The sequence below is a fragment of the Phascolarctos cinereus genome, unplaced genomic scaffold (assembly GCF_003287225.1).
Source record: "Phascolarctos cinereus isolate Bilbo 61053 unplaced genomic scaffold, phaCin_HiC Scaffold_1;HRSCAF=81, whole genome shotgun sequence".
Classification (NCBI taxonomy): Eukaryota; Metazoa; Chordata; class Mammalia; order Diprotodontia; family Phascolarctidae; genus Phascolarctos; species Phascolarctos cinereus.
The window spans coordinates 141,170,516-141,196,486 of record NW_027555514.1 but is presented as its reverse complement, the minus strand read 5'-3'; the positions used below and the strand labels follow the sequence as shown (position 1 = coordinate 141,196,486).

Sequence of the window (25,971 nt, the reverse complement as noted above, 5' to 3'; positions counted from 1 at the left end):
ATTAATGATAGAAAAGTATGAAATATTAAAGATGGTACAGAAAAAAGTTTTAAGTTATCAATTATATGTTGAGGGAAAATGAGGTAGTGAAAAAGGATAATGCATATTTGTTGAATATACACCTTTAATGTGCCAAGCACATCAAACTAAGTGCTGGGGATGCTAAGAAAAAGTCTTTCCTCCATTGGGACAATACAACATGTGCCCAAGGAAGTAAAAACACAAGATAATTTGAGAAGAATCAGAGTATTAAAAACTAGGAGGGAAATATTCTGTGTTTAATGACCACCATTTTGATAATATATTTATTTTTATTATTCTAGTTATGACTTCACACCTATGGATTCTTCTGCTGTTTATGTGTTAAGTAGCATGGCTCGTCAGCGTCGTGCATCTTTATCTTGTGGAGGACCTGGTAGTCAGGACTTTGAAAGATCAGAATGCAGCAAAAACTGTGTCTCTGCTGGATCATCACAGCTTTCTTCCAATTCTTTGTATAGTAAAGCTGTCAAAAGCCACAGCTCAGGGACTGCAAGTACTGTGAGTGCCACTTCTCCTAACAAGTGCAAAAGACCAATGAATGCCTTTATGCTTTTCGCCAAAAAGTACAGAGTTGAATATACTCAGATGTATCCAGGGAAAGATAACAGGTAAGCAGTAGTTTGTTCTGATTAGACAGTTGGTGCTTTTCACTGAAGTTCATCATTACTTGGATGGTTATCTGTACCTTTTTTTCAATTCAACAAACATTTGTTAAGGAACAACGCTGGGGAGGCAAAAACAAAAATGAAAAGCCTCTACCCTCAAGGAGATTACAGTCCTATTGGAAAGATCTTTAAATACAAAATAATACACAAAGTAATTTCTTTGTATGAGGTGACATGTGAAATGAGCCTCAGAAACTTAAAAGTTCCAAGAAATGGAAGTTTCCAAGGAGGGAGGGAATTGCAGGCATTGGGGATAGCAAATAGGCTATTTTGTCTGTTCTGTACAGTGTTTGAAAAGGGAGTAATGTATAACCTATCAAGAGAAATAGAAAAAGTAAATTTCCAGGTGTTATATGTTGAGTTGGGGAATCCCTAGCTTTAAGTATGAGACATAAGTTGCATGGATAATGCAACTTGGTGGTTAAGCTAAATGGCTGCATTTAGAGTGCTGCTGTTCACAGTAGCTGTAGTTGTCTGGGTACAACTGAACTACATTATTAACAGGTTCTTCACAGTGTGTGTTTAACCGTGCTGCTAGAGCTTGAAAACCCCATGCAATGATGTACTACACAGATCTGTCTGGACGTTGGGGCAGGCTGTTTTGTAGGGAAATGTAATCGTTTCCCCCACCTCCCACCCCCTGTGAAAATCTGTACATTGCAATTATTATAAAAGGAGAAAGAATTATGGAGAAATGTAATGAAAATATTGGCTAACAGGTTTTTAGGCATATTTTAGAATGAGGTGGATTTTTAAAAAGTTTACTGAATTCTTGCTTGGACACGATCTAAATAATGCTACATAATTATTAGTATTTATGGCAGTGTATTGTGAGATCATTTAAAAATTATAATTTTCTAGATAACATTTCATAAGTAGTAAAGAGAGCTCTTTATTTTTAGAGAGCTCTTTAATGTGTCTGGTAGTAAATACTGACAATTGACAGTAATTCCTAAAATAGAAAAAGTAACAGCTTCCATAAACTTTTGGTGTGATTAGATAATTAGACCTAAGTGGTACACAATTTTTTAAAATGTTACGTTACATTTTCATTATCAAAAATGTTTGAGCTCAGTGACTAAGTATTTGACACAATGCCTCTAAAAATTTAGCAAAATTGATGTTTTATGTGTTTTTTACACAAGTGGGGAGTAGGGGGAATGTTTTCCCTTCTGTGTAAGCAAAAAAAAAAACCAAACAACAGAACATAAAAACAAGAGTAAACATTCCCTTTTTTCTCACATGGTCTTGTCAGAGATATTTGTTGGGGAAGGAAGAACAGATGACCAGTAACCTGGCAAGCTGATAGAAGCCAAATTGCTACATATATTTTGAAAAGTATTTAAAATTCACAAATTAGCCACGTTAGCTAGATCAAAATTTCCTTTAGTGAGGGCCATTTTCTTAGTTTTTTAACTTATGTTTTTCACTATCCCAAGGAAGACAGAGCCAGATGAATCTTAGATATGTAGAATGAGTCATTTGGATTAGATGATGTCTGAAGAAACTAAGGTAGATGCTGAATGACTTGCCCACAGTCACAAGAGGAGTTAAGTAGCAGAGCCAGATTAGAATTCAAGTCTGTACTTGTACTCACCTTGGCTCACCCCACAGGAATATGAGTGGTTATAAGTTGGGTTTTTTTTAGAATCTTCACAGAAGTAGATATAATAAAGAATGTCTAACAAAGTCAAGCTTATCATCATCTGCCAATAGGCACAATATTATTTCTATATAAAGAACATATTTATTTTGTTCAGTCTTATTTAAAATTTTCGGTGATATTCATGTGGCATTCTGTTTTCTTAATTTTTTTTCATATTTTCTTTCTTTTTTTATAGATAAGCTACATACACTTCTTGTTTTTATTTTTCTGTCAGTGGGTAGCCCTAGTCTTGCCATACTTGAATTTGACTTTATCTGTGTTATTAAAAAGTGCTTTTAAGTAGATTAGTTTTTAAAATCCCAGGTATAATTGCACTAGAGCTTTTCACAAGGTTATCACTACCCAGAGTTACCAAATGTTTTGTGATGTGTGTCCCATTATTTTGCTGCCCTGTGGTACTAGACAAAGAAAGGTGATTGGTTATAGGCAGACATTTGCCAAATGTAAATGGGCCAAAGACTACTGTGGAGAATTTACTACCATCTCTATCCTTGTTGCTGTCCAAAGCCATAGTTAGGCCCATATTCCCCCAAATTCCGCAGACTTCTTCACTTTCTCCAAACAAAACTCAAGTCCCCTCTTGTGTGGGAAAACCATTTTGACAATTTCATTACATTACTTCACACCAAGGTGTAAATGACTGTTACCTTTACTCACCATTTTCCATTATAAAAGAACTTAATTTTACCTAAATGAATCACAGATTTGTGGAATTGTCAGGGAAATGGAGAGTAAGGAGACCTGATTTTGCCCTGAAGGATGTGTACACTCTTAAAGATGCCAAATACCAATATCTTATTGTGCCTTTTAGTAATTCTTTTCTTCATTCACCTTGTTTTTAAAATATCTTATAATCGGGGCATGTAGGTGGCACAGTGGATAGAGCACTGGCCCTGGAGGGAGGAGGACCTGAGTTCAAATCCTCAGACACATAACACTTACTAGCTGTGTGACCCTGGGCAAGTCACTTAACTCCATTGACTAGCAAAAACAAAAACAAACCAACAAAAAAAAACTACCTTATGATCCATATCTTTTTATTTTATGCATTACTAAGATGATTGAGATTCCAAAGTATATATATTTTTTGAGTTTAGTTATCCATCCAATTCTAATATCCAAGTTTAGGCTATTCTGAAACATTCTAACCAGATAGTTCTAGCCGGTATATTTTTAGTTCATAAATTGGCTGTTATGACTAGAATGTGTAGATCAGTATAAATTGTCACACTTATCAATTTGGTTTACTATTTTAATATTTGGAAAAAAAGGTTAGCGGAGAGAATCTGTTTACCATCACAGGAATTATAATTGTGGAGACAATAGGCTTCCTACATAGTTTTTATTTTTTTAAGTGAAAATTTTAATATTTTTTTTCTGGTTACATGTAATAACAATTTTTAATGTTCATTTTTAAAAATTTTGCATTCCACTATGCCCAGAGGGCTGCAGAATCGCATATCCTTTGATCAGCAATACCACTGTGAGGTCTGTATCCCAAAGAAATAAAAAAAGTGGGGGCAGGGGAAACCAGTTATTTGTACAAGGGTCTTTACAACAGCTCTTTTTGTGGTGGCTAAGAATTGGAAATTGAGGGGATACCCATCAATTCAGAAATGGCTGAACAAGTTGTGGTATGTGATTATAATGGAGTATTACCGCACCATAAGAAATGAGGAGCAGGCTGATTTTAGGAAAACCTGGAAAGACTCATATAAATTGATGTAAAGTGAAGTGAGTAGAACGAGGAGAGCATTATACACAGTAACAGCAATACTGTATGATGATCAATTGTGCATGACTTAGCTATTTTCAGCAATACAGTGATCCAAGACAGTTCTGAAGGACTCGTGGTGAAAAATGCTGTCCAGCTCCAGAGAGAGAACTGATGGAATCTGATCAAAGCAGACTACTTGTATTTCCTGTATTTTTTATTTTGTGTGGTGTTTTTTTTTCCTTTGGGTCCGTGTCTTCTTTTACACCATGACTAATATGGTAATATGTCTTGCATGACTCAACATGTATAACCTATATAAAATTGCTTACAATCTTGGGGAAGGAAAAGAGGAAATTTAGAACTCAAAATTTTTTTTAAAATGAATGTTAAAAATTGACTTTATATGTAATTGGGGAAAAAATATTAAATTCTTTTTTGAGCTCCAAATTCTCTCCCTCTCTTCCCCCCTCCTCCTCCCTCCTTTAAAAGGTAAACGATTTTATATGGATTATACATGTGCAGTCTAGCAGAGCATTTTCATATCAGCCATGTTGTGAAAGAAAACAGGACACCCCCAAAAAACAAAACACAAAAACAAAAAAAACAAGAAAAGTGAAGTTTAAAAAAGTATGCTTCAGTCTGTATTGAGACTCCATCAGTTCTTTCTCTGGAGGAGGATAGCATTTTTCATCACAAGGCTTTCAGAATTGTCTTGATCATTGTATTGCTCAGAATAGCTAAGTCATTCACCATTGACACTTGTACAACATTATCCTGTTTCTGCTCACATCACTTTGCATCAGTTCATATAAGTTTTCCCAGGATTTTGTGAAACCACGTCATTGTGATAAAATACAATACTATTTTATCACAATCATATACTACAATTTGTTCAGCCAATTTTTTTGATGGGCATCTTTCAATTTCCAATTCTTTGCCGCCACAAAAAGCTGCTATAAATTTTTGTACATATACGTCTTTTTTTTTTTTAAATCTCTTTGCAACAAAGACCTAGTAGTGGTATTGCCAAGTTAAAAGGGCATGCAAAGTTTTGTAGTCCTTTGGGCATCGTTCCAAATTGTTCTCCAGAATGGTTGGATCAGTTTACAACTTCACCAATAGTGCATTAGTGTTCCAATTTTTCCATATCCCCTCCAATGACTTGTTATTTTCCTTTTCTGTCTCAGAGTTTTTTAATTTACATTTCTGTAATCATTAGTGATTAAGAGTATTTTCTCATGTGACTATAGATGGCTTTGATTTCTTCTTCTGAAAACTCCTTATTCGTATCTGTTGACCATTTATCAATTGGGGATTGGTGTGCATTCTTAAAATTTAGCTCATTTCTCTATATATTTGAGAAATGAAGCCCTCAGCAGAGAATCTTGGCTGTAAATTCAACCCTCTCCCCCCGTTTTCTACTTTCCTTCTAATTTTGGTTGCATTGGTTTGGTTTGTGCAAAAAATTTTACATTTAATGTAATTATCCATTTTACATCTCATAATGTTCTCTATCTCGTTTGGTCATAAATTCTTCCCTTATCCATAGGTCTGACAGGTAAAATATTTCATGCTATCATAATTTGCTTATGATATCACCCTTTATGTCTAAATCATATACCCATTTTAACTTTATCTTGGTATATGCTGTGAAATGTTGGTCTATGCTTAGTTTTACAATTATCTCTATGAAGGCTCTGAGATCATTGCCATGTAATAATAATCACTTTAATCTTTGCATAGAACTTCCATAGTTGAGATAGGCAGGGAGGTAGTGTCCCCATCTAAAAATATGAAAGCTAAGAGGTCAATAACTTATTCAAGGTCATTCAGCTTGACCTATCTGGACCTAAAATTCATGTCTTCTAATTCCTAAGCCATTGAAGACTACTCTTGGCTACCTCACAAGGTGTTTTAAATAATTAGCTATTTAAATTTTCTTTATATCAGCTACAGTTACACTTGAGTGACGTTTTGTGATTTTTTTTTTTCTGTAAGACCAATTTTTCACTTGTGTTTCTGATCTAAGTGGGTTTATTTTTTATCCTGGATAATAATCCCTTGATGAGTTTCAAATACTGCCTTGATAATTTTGCCTTTTTCCTGTAAGATAAATAATGTTATGAGTAAGGAAAGTCCATTTCCTCGGTCAGACTCTACTTGGGGAAATGTAAGGCATGGAGGAGAGAGGAGGTGATACTTTTAAGTAGTATATAACTTAAAGCTATCTTTTAAGATGAAAAATCAACTTGAAATTGCATGCATAAATTTAATGCAAAAATAAATTGTTAGTTGATAAATATTAATATTTCATCTTAAGTGAACTCTAGAGAGAAGGAAAATCATGAATATTCAAAGAAAGGAGCCAATTATAATCTTTATAGATGTGCATCTTGCATCATCCAGTATTAAATTAGGTACATGAGATTTGTGGAGCTCTAATTTATGCCTTACTGTGCCATATATATTAATTTCATAGTCTCATCGTAGGAAGAATAAGATAACTATATGAATGGAACTTTTTTCTGTTGCAAAATTGTTAATTCATAAATTGTATTCTAACCTTAATTTATCAGGTAATTTAGAAAATGATTTATTTTGTTAAAGCATATATGTGTGTGTGTGTGTTTACAAATATATAGGCATAGATATAAACTAGTAAGACAGTATTTTAGGACACCCTGTATCTTGTAATTTAAGGGGTAAGAAATCTAGTCTATGGTTTTCTCTTCTCTCTCTCTTTTTTAAATTAAACCCAAATCAGACCCTAATTCTCACATTTGCTTTTTTAAAGATCCTGTTCCCAGCCCTTATGGTTTTTGTGTCAGATGGTGTATCTGTATTTCTCTTCTTTATGCATGCTGTCCAGGAACCAACTACCTTTGTATGCTTCTAGCATTATTTATTATAAGTACCTGGACTAAATGAAAGCATTGTACTGAACAGAAGCGGCCGCATATCTGAATGTGGGTCATTATAGCTGAATAGGGCAGGCACGATAAGTATTAGCCACAAACTTCCATCATTGTGTAACTCTCTGCTTTTGGGGTCTCCTTACTTTTAAAATTTCATATTCATAAAATATTTATTGAGCATAGGTGATATGCATTTTTCTCAAGTGATGACTAAGGATTAGTTTAAATTCACAAATTCTGATTTCTGGAGCAAAGCAATTAGATGATTAAATAAGGCAAATAATAACTAGTCACTTAGTGTAGTGAGTAGATAAAAGAAGGCCACCAATATAATGCAGTTACAAATTTAAAAAGCAAATGGGGTAAATCTACTATGCAAATATCACAGAATGAAAATTAGGTTGACTTTAAAATATTTGCAGCTAGTTTTCTCTCATTTGTAGGGCTTGTCCATAGCCATTCTTTTAATGTTTGTAGAGGTGTCAGACATGTAGCCTGAACCAAATTAAAATTTAGTTCCTATTTGGTTTTAATGTATTAATGTAAAGTCAGTGTGTGGCCTGTGGGGATCTTTTTGTATGGTTTAGTGGCTTCCATTTCTATTTGAGTTTGACACTAACTGGTTAAATGATTTAAAAAATATATTTCTTTTGAACCAAATAGCCAAATAGACTCCACTAGTTCAGATTTCTTTTTAATAAATTGAAATATTGGCCCTATACCTAATAGTTTTAAAGTCCTCGAGTATGGTAAAGCTCGTCTTTGTATCTTGAAATTTTATTAGGGGAAGCTTATTATCATCTTAATCTTTTTCCTTCAATACATTTGACAAAATAATGTTAAGATTTTTTTTTTTATTCCATATCTCCAATTTTTACCTTTCAGTAACATTCTGAAAATACTTGTTTTCCAGAGCCATAAGTGTGATACTTGGTGACAGGTGGAAGAAAATGAAAAATGAAGAAAGGAGAATGTATACCCTAGAAGCCAAGGCTTTGGCTGAAGAACAAAAACGCTTAAATCCTGACTGTTGGAAACGGAAAAGAACTAATTCAGTATGTTTCACAGAGTAATTGCTCTAAAGTCCTATTAGTGATTAAAACTTATCTTCCCACATTTCTGTTAAATTTTATGGAAAGACTATCTGGTGTTTTTATATTCTCCTAGCTTATATTTTTTATCATCAATAATGTTTTTCTCCTATTGAACTGAAAAGATCATTTTTCTCCTAATTATAATATCCATTAGTGGCTAAAACATTTCATGTTAAGAGGGGTATTTTTCTTATTGAGTAAATGCCATTTCATCTTTGACGTTGGCCTGAAAATTAGGAATTCCAGGCTGTACCCCATTATCTGATATGCTAGGAGACAAAGATTTGGCTGAAAGATGGATTTTGGTAAAAATCATAATAAATTGGAATTGTAAGACCTTTTTCTTGAGTGGGAGAGAGGTCTAGAGAAGATGCCTTACTGTGTTTACTAAAACATTGGGACTTCTCCAGCATGCATATAATTTCTAGAGTTGATAAGAACCCTCATTGAATGGAATGGCACAGAAAAAGAATGGGTAAACTACATTGTAGTGTACTAAGAATAATCAGCAGTTAAAATTCAAATAGTTAAAATCAACGGTAAAAATTATGAACTCATTTCATTTAAGAAATAAGATTTGGTTTGAAGTTCTGTGATATGTCACTTGTGAAATGAAGATTTAAATGGTTTTCACCTGATTACAATCAGTTTCTCAGAAATGGTAGAATACAGTGTGTTTTTATGTGAACATATCTTAAGTGTCTCACCAAAATAGTTGGTGTATTGTGTATTTAGGGAAACTGTTCAAGGACACTCTAATTATTAAGAAGGCCAATAACATTTCTTCATCAAGACATGGCAGTTAGAACAAGCTCCAGGGTCTCATGCTAGAATTTAGGTTTATATTGGCTGTCTTTTTTGATGACGATAATAATAACAAAACTCTTAACATACAGTGTTTTGCATATGTTATCTCATTTGATTTTCCCAACAACTCTTTGAGCTAGGTGATATTACATTGTATTACATAGGAGGAAACTGAGGCTGAGAGTAGCTAAATGACTTACCAAAAGGTCATATCTGATAACTGTCTGTGGCAGGATTCAGACTTTGCAGAATAACCACTAAGTGGCACAGGGGATAGAGTACCAGGCCTGGTCTTAGGAAGACCTGATTTGGCCTCAGAAACTTACTAGTTGGGCCAGTCATTTACCCAGTTTGTCTCAGTTTCCTCATCTGCAAAATAGGGACGATAATAGCAATACCTAACTCCCAGGGTTGTGGTGAGGATCAAATGAAATAGTTGGAAAGCACCTAGCTTGGTGCCTGGTACAATATATATATATAAATAAATATACATATAAATATTAGCCATTATTATTTTATAGTAAGCATGTATATTTTCTTTCTGGTTCACAAAGAAATGCCTGGCCTAATTGGTTTTTTGTTCTATAAATGTTCACTGAGTTCCCTTTGTTTTTTCTCCACAGGGCTCTCAACAACATTAAACCAAGATATTTTATTGTTCTTAATCTATATTTGCAAACTGTTGACACTTGATGGAAAAAAAAAAGACATAAGATCAAGGCCTCACCATTTTTTGTGAATTTGTGTGACCACAAAAATACTGATAGCATTGAGTCCTGAAATAAGAGTGAGGATTTGCTTTCAACAATAGAGCATTAAGTAAGCTAAAACTATCAACATTGTAAACCAAATTGCCTTATTTTCTTCCAAACTTCATATATGTCTATCAGGTAATATAGGCTTGAAAATTGATATCCTGTGGTGCTAAAGTACAGTAGAAAGAGAAGTGTATAAATGTTTTATTTTAAAATGTACAAAAGGGGGAATTTTAAAATATGTAACTGCTGTTTATACATTGGACCCTTATTGCTTATTAATATGTATTGCACAAACTATGTAATTAAACTGAAGCCGGGAGTTGGGATTTCCTTGAACAGCAAACATGTGGCCCTAACACCAGTGCCAAATATAGAAGCTCCCAGTCTGGCCAGTGTCAAGAGGCGACCAGGACATGTGGCAGGTGGATGGTCTCACAGAACATGTAAACCACCTGGTGCAGTGCATGCTGTAGGCCTGTTTTCTGTCTCGTGTGACATTTTGCACCAGGTGGCAGGACTGTCAGCCCTCATTTCTGATGGAAAAACTAGCCCAGGCCAAGGTAAAGTTAGTTAATAGCACCGGTATATACACCATGAGGTGGTATTAACACATTGTCACCATTATATTTTTAAATTCTGTTCTATCTCCTCAACCATATATCTTAAGTATCTTATTTTTGTCAACAGATATCTTCATGGTGGGGGCAGATTTTGCACTTATGGGCAGTGCAACACTTGCACTTTAATTTTTCCTCCAACTGTTTAAAATTAGAGCAAATCCATTGGCGATACAGCTGCTTTTGCTCTGAGCTACAATCATGGCTTTTCATGTTACTTAACAAGTGGTGTTTCTGGTTAGAAATCACAGCTGTTAAATTGATTTGAGTTCATTACACGTCTTCATGATGTTGCCCCTAAATTTTGCACACTATATTCTTGTATATTATTTCAAATAAAACTTTAAAAAACAGTGTGTGTATTTCTGCTTCTTAAATATATGAATTAAGTGATAAGAGCTTCAAATAATAAGGAATATCTCTAAGTATCAGAAAATGTGATGTTTTTATTTGAGTGTTGGAACTATTTTGATTAATGCTTTTTAGAACCATAGAATCCAAGTTACCTCGTTTTTAAAAGAAAAGCTAAAGGAAGAAGTAATTGTTTCTATTTCAGCCTTGGGGTATGGAAGTGGTGTCCTGAATGTTTAAAGGCCAACAAAAAGAACCAGACACAACATTCAAATAAAAACTCTTATCTTTATTCCTTTTTCTAGGGGAAGATGTTAGTAAGAGAATAGACTTCTTACAGGTATCTATTATATCATATAGCCTGAGCCAAGCCACTTTAAAATGTGTGTAGCCATGTGCTAAATCTATTTATGAACTATGAAAGGGGGCATTTTTTGTGGTAAGGGACAATTCAGGTCCATAGGTATATTTAGATCATAATATCTCTTTTATACTTTTGAAACATAAAAGTTTACAACATGCTATCTAGAAGAGGAGCTAAGAAAACAATTTTGAGATTTACATCTTTATAACAATGGACAGTAAGGGAAAAAAAATGAGTGATGTATACTCTTTAGCTTAAAAAGTTAACTGCTGAATAGAAATCAGTAAAGCATAGGAAATGTTTTAGGTAATTACTAAAGTGAGGACATAGCTTTCTGAAGCAGTTGAACCATTATTGGATAAACTGGTGCAAATTCTTTTCCTTCTCTGCTTTTCACTGATTGAACATAGGCTTCCAGGGCTCCTCTGAAATAAAATTAAAAATATAAATATTGTCAAAAGAGAGGTGGACAAAACAGAAAAAAACTGTTAATACAATTAAATCTATAGAGATGCTAGTTCACAACACTTTAAAAACACAGGTTTAATGGAATTATGCTTTACTATTCTAAATTTTAGTAACAAGTTTCAAAAATGAAACACTTTACAGTGTGAAGTTTGCTTAATTTGTGTATTAAATCACTAAACAGATTTGGAAGGCCACAAAACCTCTATAAGTTGGGGGTTTTCAGAAAATTTTGGTCACACTTCACATATATGTTACAATTCATGGCTAAATACCTATATTCAGAAGAGTAAATATTAAGGTTTCCTAAAACCAATAGAACATGTTGCCTGTCTTATACTAAAATGGCTCTTATTTTATTTTAGGCAGTATTAAGATATGTATAAGCTACCACGTGAGCTATATAAAGCTTCCCAAAGGTAAATCAGCACCATGGAGAGCCACCTTTTGGATGTGATTAGGTCTGCAGGGTCCCTACACTAAGCCAGAGAGCTGGGGTGATTGGTAAGCATGAGGGAAAGCTGAATATAATGAGAGAAAGGCACACTAGGAGCACAGGATAACAATTGTTATAATATGCCTTATTTGAAACCTAAAGTAAACTATAATATCAAAAGTTAAGCTGTACTTAGGGCTATAAAGTTGGATTTACCTCAGATGTTTGCTTTTATGAATACAGAGCCATCCTCACCTTTATAAATGTCAGCACAGTTCAACAGGTGGGCTAATTGGCTAAATCATTTTTGGAAAGTCTACTTAGAGCAGGCATTAACTATACCAATTTCATTTTAGAAATAATCTTCATATTTTTACATTTTCACATAGTAGCAGACATAACATTTCTGTGAAGGCCAAGATTAGTATTAATACCTTAATTTTTTTAATCTGTGTGATCAGTCTCATTGCCTGGCAAATATCTAGTCCTTAAACATAAATCTCTTGCCTATGATTCCTGAAAGCATCCCCTTTAATTTTTACTTTTTAGTGACATAACTCTAAAATTTAGGTTAAAAATATACAGCAGTTATAATGAAAATTGCTTTGCAAAAGTATAAATAAAAGCATAGATTAATTTGAAGTGTAAAACTACATTTGCACTTTTGTACTTTGAATGATGTTAAGTCATTGTCACTATTCTTACCCCCTTACTCAAATTCCCAATCTCTTCAAGCCCTTAAATACTCCCACATAAATTAGACAGCATCCCTAAAGAGAAGGAAGTTTGGTATTAATCTTAGTAAAAATGGGTACTTTGAAATTTACAGAAAGTGAAATCCTTTTAGTAAGGAAAGGAATGGGGCCTTTTCTCATAAAAAGAATAAAATCAGCTTACATGACATGTTATATAGCTCAGAAATGAATTTGGTTATGTACATAACAGTATTTAATCAAGAATACCATCAGAATGATAGAGAAAAGCAGATTTAAGCTGCCTCCTCACATAAAAGCAGTATAGGATTTTAATCACTTAATGAACTACACTTGCTTGTGCAAAAATATCAGTTTTCTTGGAAGTAAGGCCAGGTACTATTATGTAAGATAGAGTACCTACCTACTTTTCTGATTTGAGTTAACTTCACTGAATGAGGGATTTAGGATATATCTCATTTGAAAATAAAAAATTAGCAATGTGACAAACACTATTATTTCAGAGAGGGAAGAATGTGTCAGATAATACAATTCAACTCAAAAACAGTAATGCCCTGATAAATATAAGATTGTTTTAAGTACCATGGAGGATTATGACATGATCTCAGTATTCAAAAATTTACAAAACCTAGGTTTTTTAATAGCTGTTCAAAGTCAGAGGCCTTCACTCATCTTCAGCATTTATTATATTCAGCGCCTTGGGGCTTGAGAGGTACGTTAACAGGCCTATTTTTAGTACTAATCCTACTTGATCTCTGCAGCATTTCACAATGTTGACTGCTTTGCCTCACCTTACAGTTTTCTTTTCTATGATATTCTTAGTTCTCCTATCTGCGTGGGCTGCTCTTCCCTGATGTTTCTTCACTTGCATCAATCAGTAAACCAGCATTTGTAATTTATTATGTGCCAGGCACTCGGGGTGCAAGGACAAAAAAAGGAAACAATATATTTTCTAGTTTATATTCTACTGGGGAGAAAACATACAGATATGGATAGGGACTGGACCTGCGTTTTATTTATTCGAGGAAACTTTTACCACTGCAGGTTGGCTCCACCACTGTGACATAAAGACCATTATAAAGTTCACACAGCAAGGATGTGCCAGAGGTGGGATCTGAATTCAGACCTTTCTGGCTCCAAAGCCAGCTGTCTATTCACCATCCATGGCTGCCTTGTATGGATAGGGAATGGACTTAGGATTTCATTGATCTAGGGCAGAAGTGTTAAACATGCAGCCAACAGTTCCCAGTGTGGCCAGAAGTGGATTGAAATGTAATTGGGAAATATTTAGCAAAATACACTGTAATGTAATGTTAATATGTGGTTTTCTAAGGATCTCTGCCCTGCAGAGATCCTTATGTATGGCCAGTTTCTGAGTTTGACTTCACTGATCTAGGGAACTCCTGGGTGAGGAAGCTCCTTAGAGCAATGCAGGTTGCTTAGGGTCCCAAAGCCAGTATGCTTTACACTTGCACTTGAACCCAAGTTGTCCTGGCTCTAAAGTCAGCTCTCTCCACTATTCCATGGCTGCTTCACAATAAATACAAGGAAATTAGGGCTCTAACAGCATGTGGAAGTTGGTGCCTGAGCTGTGTGCTGAAGTAAGGAATTTCCTTAATTAAAAGGTGAGGAGGGAGTGCGTTCCAGGCACAGCACAAAGGCCTGGAGATTAAGTGTTGGGGGTACTGTCTAAAAGGAACAGAGAAAGAAGGCCAACTGGGCTGGCTTGTAGGTTGTGGGAAAAAGTAATATAAAGAAGCTAGGAAAAAAGATGAGGCCAGGTTGTAAAGCCTTAAAAGCCAAATAACAGGAGTTTATATTTGATGCTAGAGATAAAGAGGGAACCACAGTAGTTTAATGATTTGGAGGAGTGACATGATTAGAGCTATGCTAAGGAAAATCCCTTTGGTTGCTGTGTGGAGGATGGACTGGAACAGGGAGAAATTTAAGGTAAGGATCAACTAGAATGCCACATACAATAGTCCTAGTAAAAGCTGATGAAGGCCTGAGCTAAGGTGGTAGTTCTGAGTAGAGAAGATATTGTGGGGGGTAAAAATGGGAATATGTGAGGTGAAGGGCAGTGAGGAGTCAAGAGCAATGCTGAGGTTACAAACTCAAGACCAGAACTAGTACTAGACTGAACTAGGTAAGTCTGGATGTGAGTTTTAAGAGGAACATGAAATATCCCACTGGCATCTTAAACACAGCATGTCAAATAATTTCCCTGCTACTGTCGGGCCTGTACTCTTCCTCTTGACTTCACTATTTTTGTCAATGATACCATCATTTTCTTAGTCTTACAGACTCAAAATTTTTGTCACCTCTTTCCTATCTCTTCCTTACCCCATTCGTCCAATCCTCCATAATGTCCTGTACAATCCTCTGTTCACACTGCTGTCCTTCCAATACAGGTTCTTATTCACGTTCATCTGTGATAAATAGGTTCGGGTCCCTGACTCGTCTCCCGTTACTCCTGTGAATGTATCCTATGCTTTAGCTCTAGTTCTCAATCTCTTAGGCATGAGGTCCCCTTTTAAATGTAAAAAAATTTTGTGGACTCCCTATGTGGTAGTAATTGTGCTCAGTTTCTGTTTATTGAGAAGGTGCATGATCACAAAGTTACCAGTAATTCCATAATCCTCTTAAATGAATCTTTTGTTAATCATAACAGTATATGTGCTTGAAAAATAATAATGCATATATACTCAGGAAGTATTATTTATCAGCCTATCAAAGATGTTTGCTCATTCTTAGCTATGTTGCATATTTGTCAAAATAAATAAAGATCAAAATGATCACACTTGCTGTGCAAGAACACTGCCCCCCCCCCGCTTCCCCAATATCCCCTCCAGCTCAGGGGTGTATGGTTCACAGACTAGCAACTAACAGTCTCACCAGATTATACTATTCCCTTGTCTCTGAACATCCCTTCACGTTCCTGCCTTTACACCCTTGCTTAGTTCTCTATGCCTAGAAAGCCCTCCTTGGAATGTGATGTATTCTTACTCTCTGAATCTACTAGCACCCTTGCTGTCCCTCTCTTAGGCAATTCCATTCTGTCTTGCGTAAAGAAATTAATGTACTTGTTCTATCCCTCTATCAGACTATATCTCCATGAAGCTGTAAGGAGTAGGTGTCGTCCTCATCTTTGTGTCCCCTCTAGTAGGCATTTTGTAAATATTAAATAGGGGACCAAAGAGAAAAATTATCCCTTAGCTGTCACAGCAGCCAATAGGGGAACTCAGTAGTTTGTCTTTTGGACCCAAACTCTTGTTTATAAATAGGGCATGAATAAACCCTAAAGAAAAGAGGAACCATGAAGGAAGAAGTGCTCTAATGTGTATAAGGTGGTTAGTCAGGGGAGGGGAGCATGATAAATTTCAGAATTTCTGTCCAAACTTCTAAATCCTTGGAAGAAATGCTGTGTTCTTTATCTTCATGAACATATTTAGAGGGAACTCGTTTGCATCATGTCAAGTGTTAGCAAAGTTCTTAATAAGGAATAAGAACGCTCACTGTGACATTTGTGCAGTTGGGGCTCCCCCAGTATCTTTTAAGCCTCCTCCATACCCTGAACTTTATAAGTATGGACTCCACTTCGTTGGGCAGGCACAATTATTACCTAGTTGGAAAACCTGGTCTGATAGGCCAGTGATGTCTCCTATTTTTAAATAAGGTAAATGATTCAAGAAACCCTGTGTTATCCTGGCTCTGCCTCTTTTCTGGTAAACAGCCCTTAGCTATCACTCCATCCTCCCTAGCATGTCAACAGTGACAGTAAATTGTGTATGTTCAAGTTCACCTCACTGACCCTCAGTTTCCTCGTCTATAAAATGGGAACAGTGGTTTCTGCACTGCCTACCACATACTCTGGAAATCACTTTAATCCTTAAAGTGCTGTAGACATAGGAGTTCATGATACCTAGAGTTCAACAATATATGCCAAATTAGAAAGATATTGGGCAGCCTCCAACTCTTAATCAAGGCCTTATCAGTGCAGAGACACTTGGTCAGACAGAAGATGGGGCAAGTGTGACTACAACTGGCAAGAGGCTGGGGCTTGGGAAGATTTTAATGTGGATGAATGTCTTTCCTGACCTCTCTGCTCCTTTAGAGTCGTACGGGCTTTGGGGGTTCTATGATTCCAGAGAAGTAAGTTCCTTAGGGTCTGCTTTACATTTCGCCTTTCTATTCCTAGTACCTACACAGTACCTTGGATGTAGTAGGTACTTAATAAATGCTTATTGGATAAGGGGAAGAAAGCTTGGTGAATGAACTCCAAGCCTAGAAAAACATCTAGTTTCAAAAGCAGAGAAGAATTCACGATCACAAAGTTACCAGTAAATCCATAATCCTCTTAAACGAATCGTTTGTTAATCATAATAATATATATGCTTGAAAAATAACAATGCATATATACTCAGAAGTTAACTATTCAGTAGAAAGTCACATTGTCCTAAATTTGCCCTGCTTTGTGATAGTCTAAAAGATTTTGTACTTCTATGATAAAGGGAATGAGTATTAAAACAGGGGTTGCCTAAAAGGTGAAATTCAGTGATGTATATAGAGCACACCTCAGTCTGGCCTGATCTGCAAGGAAAGACAAATGTACCCCATAAATGGCATTGCAAAGAGGCAAAATCAAAACTAATTGTGCTACAGGAGACAAGAACAAACCATTATTTGGACAAAGTGCCATGAACTCTTTGTAGACAGCATCAAATGCATCTTAGTGTTTAGGAATTCCATGAGGAGGGCACAAACTTCACCACAGTGCCATGATTACTTTTTACAATTAGCTGCCAGGAGATCTGCAGACCTTTATTTGAGAGGCATGCCATATTTTAAAATATGATTTTCAGGCATTAAATATAGACTTGGTAACTATGCTGCAGATGAAGTCACTGAGCCAATACATTCTTAGAAGAAAGCAGAGATGACAACTGATTTGTAATCTAGCATAACTGCGCAATCATCTATCTAGTTTTTGAACCTTCTGGCTGACCGTGAAGGGGGAAAAAATGGGAAATCCTGTACCTAGGTGAATTCTTTTCCTTTATTCAGCAGCCAATATCAGATTATCTGGTAGTAACTGATGCAGAATGAACATAAGTCAAATGCAAAAATCCAAACAGGCTAGTGCCCAGAATATAATACTGGACATTTCAGCAGGCAACTGGAATGTGACCTAGTTGAAGAAAAGAACTAACTCAGCACCTGACTTTTCCCAACTTTCAGTGTTGGGGAAACTGAGAATGTGTTCTTGGGCCATTGAAGAGTTCTAGGGTCATCTGTGAGTGGAAAGAATCAATGGCATGGCGAAATTTATAGCAGAAAGGCAACATTGCCAATTGTGCTGTATCTGCATTTAGGGTGTATTTCGACTAATTAGCACTGCCTAAAGAGGACACTTGATCACTAACTATGAGTGTCCCACAAGCTTCTGTTCTCAGGGCTTCTCCTACTTCTCTACTATTTCACGGAGTGCTCTCATCATTTTCTAGGTATTCAATTATCAACTCTATCCAGATGATTCTCAGATCTATTAATCCAGCCTTAACCTCTGCTCACTTCCAGGCTCACATCTCCAGGTGCCCATTGTTCGTATCAAATTGGATGTACCACACACGTTTTAAACTCAACATGTCCAAAAGGAAACTTCTTGTCTTTCCCCCCAGAACTCTTCTCCTTTTCATATTTTCCTATTGCTGTCAAGGGTACCACCATCCTCCAATCACCCAGATTCACAACCTTGGCGTTATTCTCGACTCCTTACTCTCTCTTACCTCACTTTATTCAATTGTTGCCTACCTTTGTAACATCCTTTGCATACACATCACCCTGGTGCAGGTTCTCATCACCTCATGCCTGGATTATTGCCATAGCCTGCTGCTTGGTCTCTTTCCACTCCAGTCTATCCTCCACTCAGCTGTCAAGAAGATAGTACTAAAGCAATAAACTCCACTGGCTCCCTATCACCTCCAGGATCAAGTATACAAAATCTTATTTAGCATTCAAAGCCTTCATAACTTCCCCCCCATTCACCTTTCCAGTCCTCTTACTCCTTACGTGCTCTCTCCCCACCTCCCCCATGTTTCCTGTTTATCCTAGATATGCCTTATTTGTGCATAGTTATTTGCATGTTAATTTTTCAAGAGCAGGGACTGTATCTTCACCATTCTTTGCATCCCCAGTGTTTAGCATGGGGTCTGGCATATTGTAGGAGCTTAATAAATGTTTACTGATGGATTGACTGACTGACATGATCACATCTGGATGCCTTAATTTAGAAAACTTCAAAGCCTAAGTACCCAAAATGATACCTGGGATGAGGAAGAGATAAGATAGCGTGTTAAATATGGGGCTCCATGATATTGGTGAGTTTTCAGAAGCAGGGAGAATCAAACGGCCCTAAGCACTGCCCCAAGCCCCTCATGGAGCAGAAGATGGGGAAGACTAAAGCCACAGCAGAAGACGGAGGAATTGGCAACAACAGTGCTCACAAACAATACTGTGAGGGATGAGAACAATGCAAAGAAAACCACAACGCTCACTACTTACCCTGATGTTTCAACAAAACAAACCTTAAGGCTTTCAACTAAAGTTCACTTTTCTGGGCTAACGAGCAAAAATAGGGTTGGAACGTGGTTTACCTGATAAGAAGGAGCCTGTCCTTTTCTGATGGATGATCATCTAGCCACTGGGAGTATCGGGCATGGGACCACTCTGCTCTCTGAAGCATTGAACCATAAGTGGACACCAATCAGGGAAAAAGAGATGCAAACATAACAGTGAATGTCAACTGATACAAAATTTACTTGGAATTCCTAAGGTGCAATTTATTCCCAAGCATTTTCCTGACAGCAGAAATCATGAAGACTATGTCAAGAAGGCTCAGGTACAGTCATAGTTAATATAATTTTAGGTACCCTCACATTACCTCTTTGACTACTAAAATGTTTCCTGGAATTCCAGTCCAGTCTATTCAAGTAAATATTAATTAGTCACTCTATTCTGGGAGGCAACCTGGTACAATGTCTAGAGCTGGCACTGAGTCACAAAGACGTGGGTCCAAGCAAGTCCTACCTCTAAGGCACATTAGCTGAATGATACTAGGCAAGTCATTTAACTTCTCAGCACACCAGGCAACTCCCCAGCTGACAACCTAAAATTGTAGAGAGATTCCTCCTTGGGAGTTCCTTAACCTAATGAAATTGCAGATCCAGTCCAAAATAGTACAAGACAAAAATAGTAGGTGTTAAGGATAGATAAGATTTAAAACAACAACAACAAAAAAACACATTCTTGCCCTCAAGGAACTTACATTCTACTGGGGAGATACAACATGTAAACAGACACAAGTATGTACATGATGATTTGAAGAGAAGGGAGACAGCAATAATAAACTGGGAAATCTGGAAAGGTGTGCCCTAGAATGTAGCAATGAGATTAGCCTTGAAGGATGCCTGAGATTCTTTGTGTGTGTGTGTGTGTGTGTGTGTGTGTGTGTGTGTGTGAGAGAGAGAGAGGCAACTGGGGTTAAGTGACTTGCCCAGGATCACACAGCTAGTATGTGTTATGTGTCTGAGGCCGGATTTGCACTCAGGTCCTCCTGACTCCAGGGCTGGTGCTCTATCCACTGCACCACCTAGCTGCCCCCTGATGCCTGGGATTCTACCACAGAAAGATGAGTAGGGAGTGCATTTAGGCGTGAGGGATAGCTTTTGCAAGGGCATGGAGGCAAGATATGAAGTGCCAAAATCAAAGAATAGCAACTAGGACAATTTGGTTGGAACTCAGAGTGTGTAAAGGGCACTAATGTGTAAGAACTCTCATAATTATCAGTTAATGAGTGTGTCAGCAAAAGTAATTTAAAAAGTTTTACTGGTATTGTATTATTCATCACTATCATTAAAAAGGCCTATTGACATTTTTTAAAGAAAGACTTTGAATTAAGTAGTGTCTTTCTACTATAATCTCTACTTCTCCAAGGCTAGAAAATCATGGCTCATGATATGGACAAGACCAACCAGCTATGTTGTCTTGTACTGGACCTCATAATTTCAAAAGAGCAAACTTAATTAGGAAAGACTCACAACGGTAAGACTGCTTTACTTTATTACCTGGAAAGGAGATTTCAACTCAGATGGAGCTCTTGTAAATAAGAAATGAATAACAATGCTGAATGGGATGATGTCCCCCAATGCTGGGCTGTTGGCTACATGTTCACTTGTCTGAAAGAGCAATGGTCTGAAAGAAAGAAAAACAAACATTATTTTGTCCTGTAAAAAGATGTTATTTAGAAAGTATAAAGCATTCTTTTTTTTAAAAATAACATTCCTAATGGGCGTCTATAACGAAAAACATAACAAGTTAATGAAAGACACAGAGGCCTTGCATTTCAGCAGGTAACATGATTTAATTGTTCCCTCAACTCTTTCCTTGAGCTTTCCCTGCTTGCCTCACGGTTTCAATTCAGCTCCATGAAATGTTATGCTCTAGCATTACTAGAACTCACGGCACCATACTTACATGCCCCACAGCTGAGTCACTGTTAAAAACGGGATCTCTTCATGCACTTTCTTGGCTTCCTGGATCTCTGAGTCACAGTGGCTATTCTTTTGGGCAAGGCCAAGCTTGCTATACAGGCCACTGCTTCTATTGTCAATAGAGTCATGAAAAGTAATGCTGGATTTTGATTCTCTCTCTTGTGCGTCACCAACATAATTACCCATTAATGTCTAATTGCAGAATCTTTATTTCTGGTACTTGATTTAAGAGGCAGAAAGAACACAGCTTGATTCCCAATCTTTCTCCCTTCTTCTCAACCCCCACAACACACACATTCCAGGTGGAATTTGAAGTGTCAGCAGTTAAAAACTAAATCTTTATTTGACTTGTAAACAAAAGAGAACTGATTAAGAGTACTACTAAGGGGCTAAAAGCATAAAGTCCAGATATCACAAAATCACTCTTGGAAAATTTCATTCTGGAAAATGCCAGCATCTTCAAGGTTACAATTTTTGCATCTGACTGGTATGAATGGTTCACATAAGAGGAAAAAATATACTTATGGTAGGGAATATCTGAGAATAAAATAATTTATGGCTGAGTTCTTTCAACTATTTGTTACAGTTGGCCACAACATACAGTAAAGAGAGGAAAAAGTATGTTGTGAAATGCTTAAGATCACGTGCAAACAAGAGACTATGAACTAGGTTCTTTTTGACAACCTAGATTTTCTTAAAACGTTTTCCCCTTATTGATAAGCACAGAGAAGGCTCAGAGGTATCAGCATAATACCAAAGGAAAACAAACTGAAACCTCTGAGACAATATACAAATTATTATGACTAATGTATAAGAGTGAATTGTCTCCCTTTTAGGCCAGGACGTTGCCAATAATGGAAAGTGAATCAGAGGAAATATTAACTTCTAAAGATACGATGCATTAAAAAAAAAGCAGCAGCAGCAGTAACAATAGTCTCTAGAAGTTGGGATTCAGAATCTGGACTCTTCAGGTAGGCAGTACCTCTGAATTTAGGGTTCAGATTACACAGTGGCTGGTAGGGAATCGTTTCTCTTGCACACCAAAGAGGGATAGGAGGGTCAGCTGAGCACCATACAGGTTAGAGCGTTCTTATTCCCTATTCTTCTTTCCTGCCCTGGTCTGGACAAACATCCTTGGGCTGATTCAGGACACAAATGATTCCTCTAGAAGGGTAGAAGGGAGGAACTTTGGCTTTTGTCCTTAGCCAGTCATTTCTACCTGATGTTTCCGTACCATCTTGTTCTGTTTTGACTATCATTTGAAGACTGTCCTAACTATATAAACAGCTGGAAAAGTGATAGGTGTGTCTCAAGTGGAGTCAACACAAGGTCCTTGGTGGCTGAGTAAGGTAAAGAAAGGGAAAAAATATATTTGAGTGTTTGGAAATAACAAAACAGTTTCTTCTGCTCTCCAGTGACACAAGCAAAGAATATTAAAATTGTGAACACAGACAACATCAGTTTTAATGCTGCTCCCCCAAACCCCTTCATCCTACCTTCCCTTCCCCGACTGCATTAACTCCTGAACTCAACATTTAGTCTGTTGTTTTTACTGGCACCAGCCTTTCTCCTAGCCTTCTGCTGGAGCACATCCACAATGGTGCGGCACTGCCTTCCCCTCAAAGTCTTAATTGCTCTGTCATCAGATCATCACAGGGAAAGCTGAAGGTTCTCTCTAAGCCTTAAATAGATCAGCGTTCACAAAATTCAGAGCTAGGATTAGGTTCTGGTCTGACTGGGCACAAGGACGGACTGTACAGCAGCTCCAACAGTAACGATGAACCTGCAAGGGTGGTCTGCTTCTCTCCTCTTCTGATTTTCCTAATCTGAAGAAGATGAAGCCCTGCTCTGCCTGTGCATAATAAAGGCCAGACAATGAATGATGGAATCCTGAGGACTGAGGCTATCAAGGGTCACAGTCCTCTGCTGACTACTGCAGATGGGTTAGAATATGCCACGTTGTTGTCACTCTGGAGGGAAGGGCAAAGATGGTGAAGACAGGAAAGACCCTTTTTTTCAGATGTTAGTCCTAGGAGTTCTTTATCATGCATATATGGAGGAAAGGCATAGGTCACACAGGACAAGAGAATTATCACAGAATCTGGGAGGTGGATAGGACTTCAGAGATCATCTAGTCCAAGTGTTATCTCACCAAAAACCCCTTTTACAACATGCCCAATCAGTCGATAGATTAGTCCACAAATATACTGCACCATACCTATAGCAGCCATGCCGACATAGCTGACTCACTATTAGTAATAGGATCTATTTATTTACTTTCTTGGCTTCCTGGACAGCTGAGTCACAGTGACTATTCTTTTGGCAAGGCCAAGCTCCCTACACAGGCCATTGCCTGTAAGGTCAATAGAACCATGTAAAATAATGCTGGATTTTGATCTCTCTCTCTCTCTCTCCACACATACATACATGCACACACACACACATACATGTGCACACACACATACACAGACACTCATGTTGATATGATTATTAGTAGGAACGACATTAAAGAAGAGGCATTAACATCTGCTTTGCCACTGAACCTTAAGGATTATGAGATTTTCTGACTTGCAGTTGAAACCTCCCATATATACTGTCTCCCCATTAGAATGTGAGTTCCTTGAGAGCAGGGACTCTATTTTTTTCTGTTTGTGTCCTCAGGACTTAGAACAATGCTTTGCACATAGTAACTGCTTAATAAATGCTATTCATTCATTCAAATAGGACAGTTTGGTGTGTAGAATACACGAAGAGGATAATGTACAATGAGTCTATGTTATGAAGCGTTTTAAAAGTTAAACAGAGTAGTAAAGGCAATACGAAATTGGAGAGTAAAGGTAATAGGAAATCCTTGAATTTTATTTAGTAGGGGAGTGACATGGTTATATCTATGCTTAAGGAAAAGCCTTTTGGCAGCTTTGTGGGGCACTGAATGGAGGGGGGAAAACCCTGAGCTAGGGAGACCAGTTAGAAGGCTGTTGTTCTAATCTAGGGGAGAAGTGATCAGGACCTGAAATGAGACAGCAGCCATGTGAGAAGAGGCTCAAAAAAGTGCCCCTCTTGCCTCTTGCTTGAAGACTTCCAGTGAAAGTGAAGCCATTATCTCCTTGGACAGCAGGCTAATTTGGACAGCCTAAACCTTTTGGCAATTCAATTCAGTGACCTTTATAAAGAACCCAACCAGTGCCGACATGAAGTAGTGGAATGGCCATGGAATCAGAGGACCTGGGTTTGAATCCTGGCTCGCTAGTGACTAGCTGTAAGCTAGAATAGTGTGCTTTCTCATCTATAAAATGAGAAGGCTGGACTAGATGAACCTGAAGGTCTCTTTTCAACTCTCTCTCGGATCCTCTGGATTTCCCCCTAGTGCTTCTTGTTCTGCCTTCTAGGCCCAAACAGAATGTAAGGTGGGGTGGGGAGCCACAGAGCCCTGGGAATTGCTTAACATGTACTATTGACATCTGCATCTCAATGACCGATTTATCACCTTTTGGAAAGCTGTTGAAAGAGCATGAGGAAGGGCTAACTGTAGTGTTAAAACAGCTAAAGCTGTCAAATGACAAGTGCCAATTCTACATAATGCATGGCTCACATGGATTCTCAGCATGGAGTGAGTACTGACCCTGACAAGGCAGAAGTGATAATCATCTGGCTATGTCCAAATCACATTCCAGAGCTAAAGCTTTTTCTAGGATTTGGCAGCTACTATTAGGTATCTATGAAGATCTAAGCCTCTAAAAAATTTCATTTATGGATTAAGAAGAAACAGAAGTAGAAAGGGAGAACCTGAACCATTAAAAGATTGCTAAGATGAGAAATGTGGACAGGTGTTTAAGGACTTGATCAACCGCCTCGCATACAACCATGTTGGTTCTTGCAGATCTAAGCCAGCTGTTTGGTCACATACTGATGCTAGCCTAGGAAGCCTGGAATAGTTTTATACCAGAGGCAGTTTATAACAGGAAGTGATGGTCTTGACAAGGATCATGCATTTGCCAGTAGAGGATTCTGACAGTGACACTTATTATACCATCCACAGATTAGAGGTTTTGGCTGTGAAATGGAGTCTCATTGAAAAGTTTTGAGTCTAGGTCTATGGAACTTAATTCCAAGGATGAACAGATAGCAACTGACTGACGTATTTGAGTGGTAATGGAACTAGCCAACTATGAATTCAGGGTGTCTAGGAAAAACTAATTGCCCAGCTTTGTGAGCCGCGTGTGTCCAAGGGAATGGTGACACCCACAGAAGCGGGGGAAGGGGATCTGTGATACACAGGGAATCAGATCACTGACACGGGAAACTGTGGCTGAGAGTCAGACATTTCCACCCAAGAGTCAGATAGTGTAGAGGGGGAAATTCAGAGGCCACATCTTTCCTGGATTAAGTTTAATCCCTTTTCCACTTGACAGCCCTTTGAATACTTGAATAAAGTAAGCTTATAATGCCCCCACCTCCCACCTCTCTAATCAGGGCTGCTTTTAGCCTCAATTTCTTCAAATGATTCTCATAGGGCATATGATTAGGCTAAAAATGACATACTGGAAGCTTTTTAAGAAAGCTCTGTGTTGAGCAGAGAAGATGAGATTTCAGCCTTATTGTTGGTTTGCATTACAGCCTTAAGAGAAATATTATTTATTCTGTATAGTAGAAATTTATGTAAGAAGTCTACCACCACAATGCTTTACTAATATTGCAGTAATATATCTACATTGTTATAAACTTCCTGACAGTATAGATTTATTACCATAAAAGTTAGGATTATACAATCTCCCAGATAATAATAGAAAACATGTAAATAGTGCTTATGAA

At 37.3% G+C, this 25,971-nt stretch overlaps 2 protein-coding genes across 2 annotated transcripts in view; one reads left to right on the top strand and one right to left on the bottom strand.

Moving 5' to 3' along the window:
• Positions 1 to 10,634, top strand: part of HBP1 (HMG-box transcription factor 1) — a 30,396-nt gene extending 19,762 nt beyond the window's left edge. Inside the window, exons 9-11 of the mRNA XM_020984582.2 lie at positions 324 to 650; positions 7,919 to 8,060; positions 9,530 to 10,634. Coding sequence (XP_020840241.2) covers positions 324 to 650; positions 7,919 to 8,060; positions 9,530 to 9,547 — 487 coding nt within the window. The 3' untranslated portion in view covers positions 9,548 to 10,634. The remainder of the gene's footprint in view (positions 1 to 323; positions 651 to 7,918; positions 8,061 to 9,529) is intronic.
• A 266-nt stretch (positions 10,635 to 10,900) lies between these two features.
• Positions 10,901 to 25,971, bottom strand: part of COG5 (component of oligomeric golgi complex 5) — a 353,574-nt gene continuing 338,503 nt past the window's right edge. Inside the window, exons 20-22 of the mRNA XM_020984583.2 lie at positions 20,734 to 20,860; positions 19,264 to 19,343; positions 10,901 to 11,421 (exon numbers count right to left, since the gene is read on the bottom strand). Coding sequence (XP_020840242.1) covers positions 11,310 to 11,421; positions 19,264 to 19,343; positions 20,734 to 20,860 — 319 coding nt within the window. The 3' untranslated portion in view covers positions 10,901 to 11,309. The remainder of the gene's footprint in view (positions 11,422 to 19,263; positions 19,344 to 20,733; positions 20,861 to 25,971) is intronic.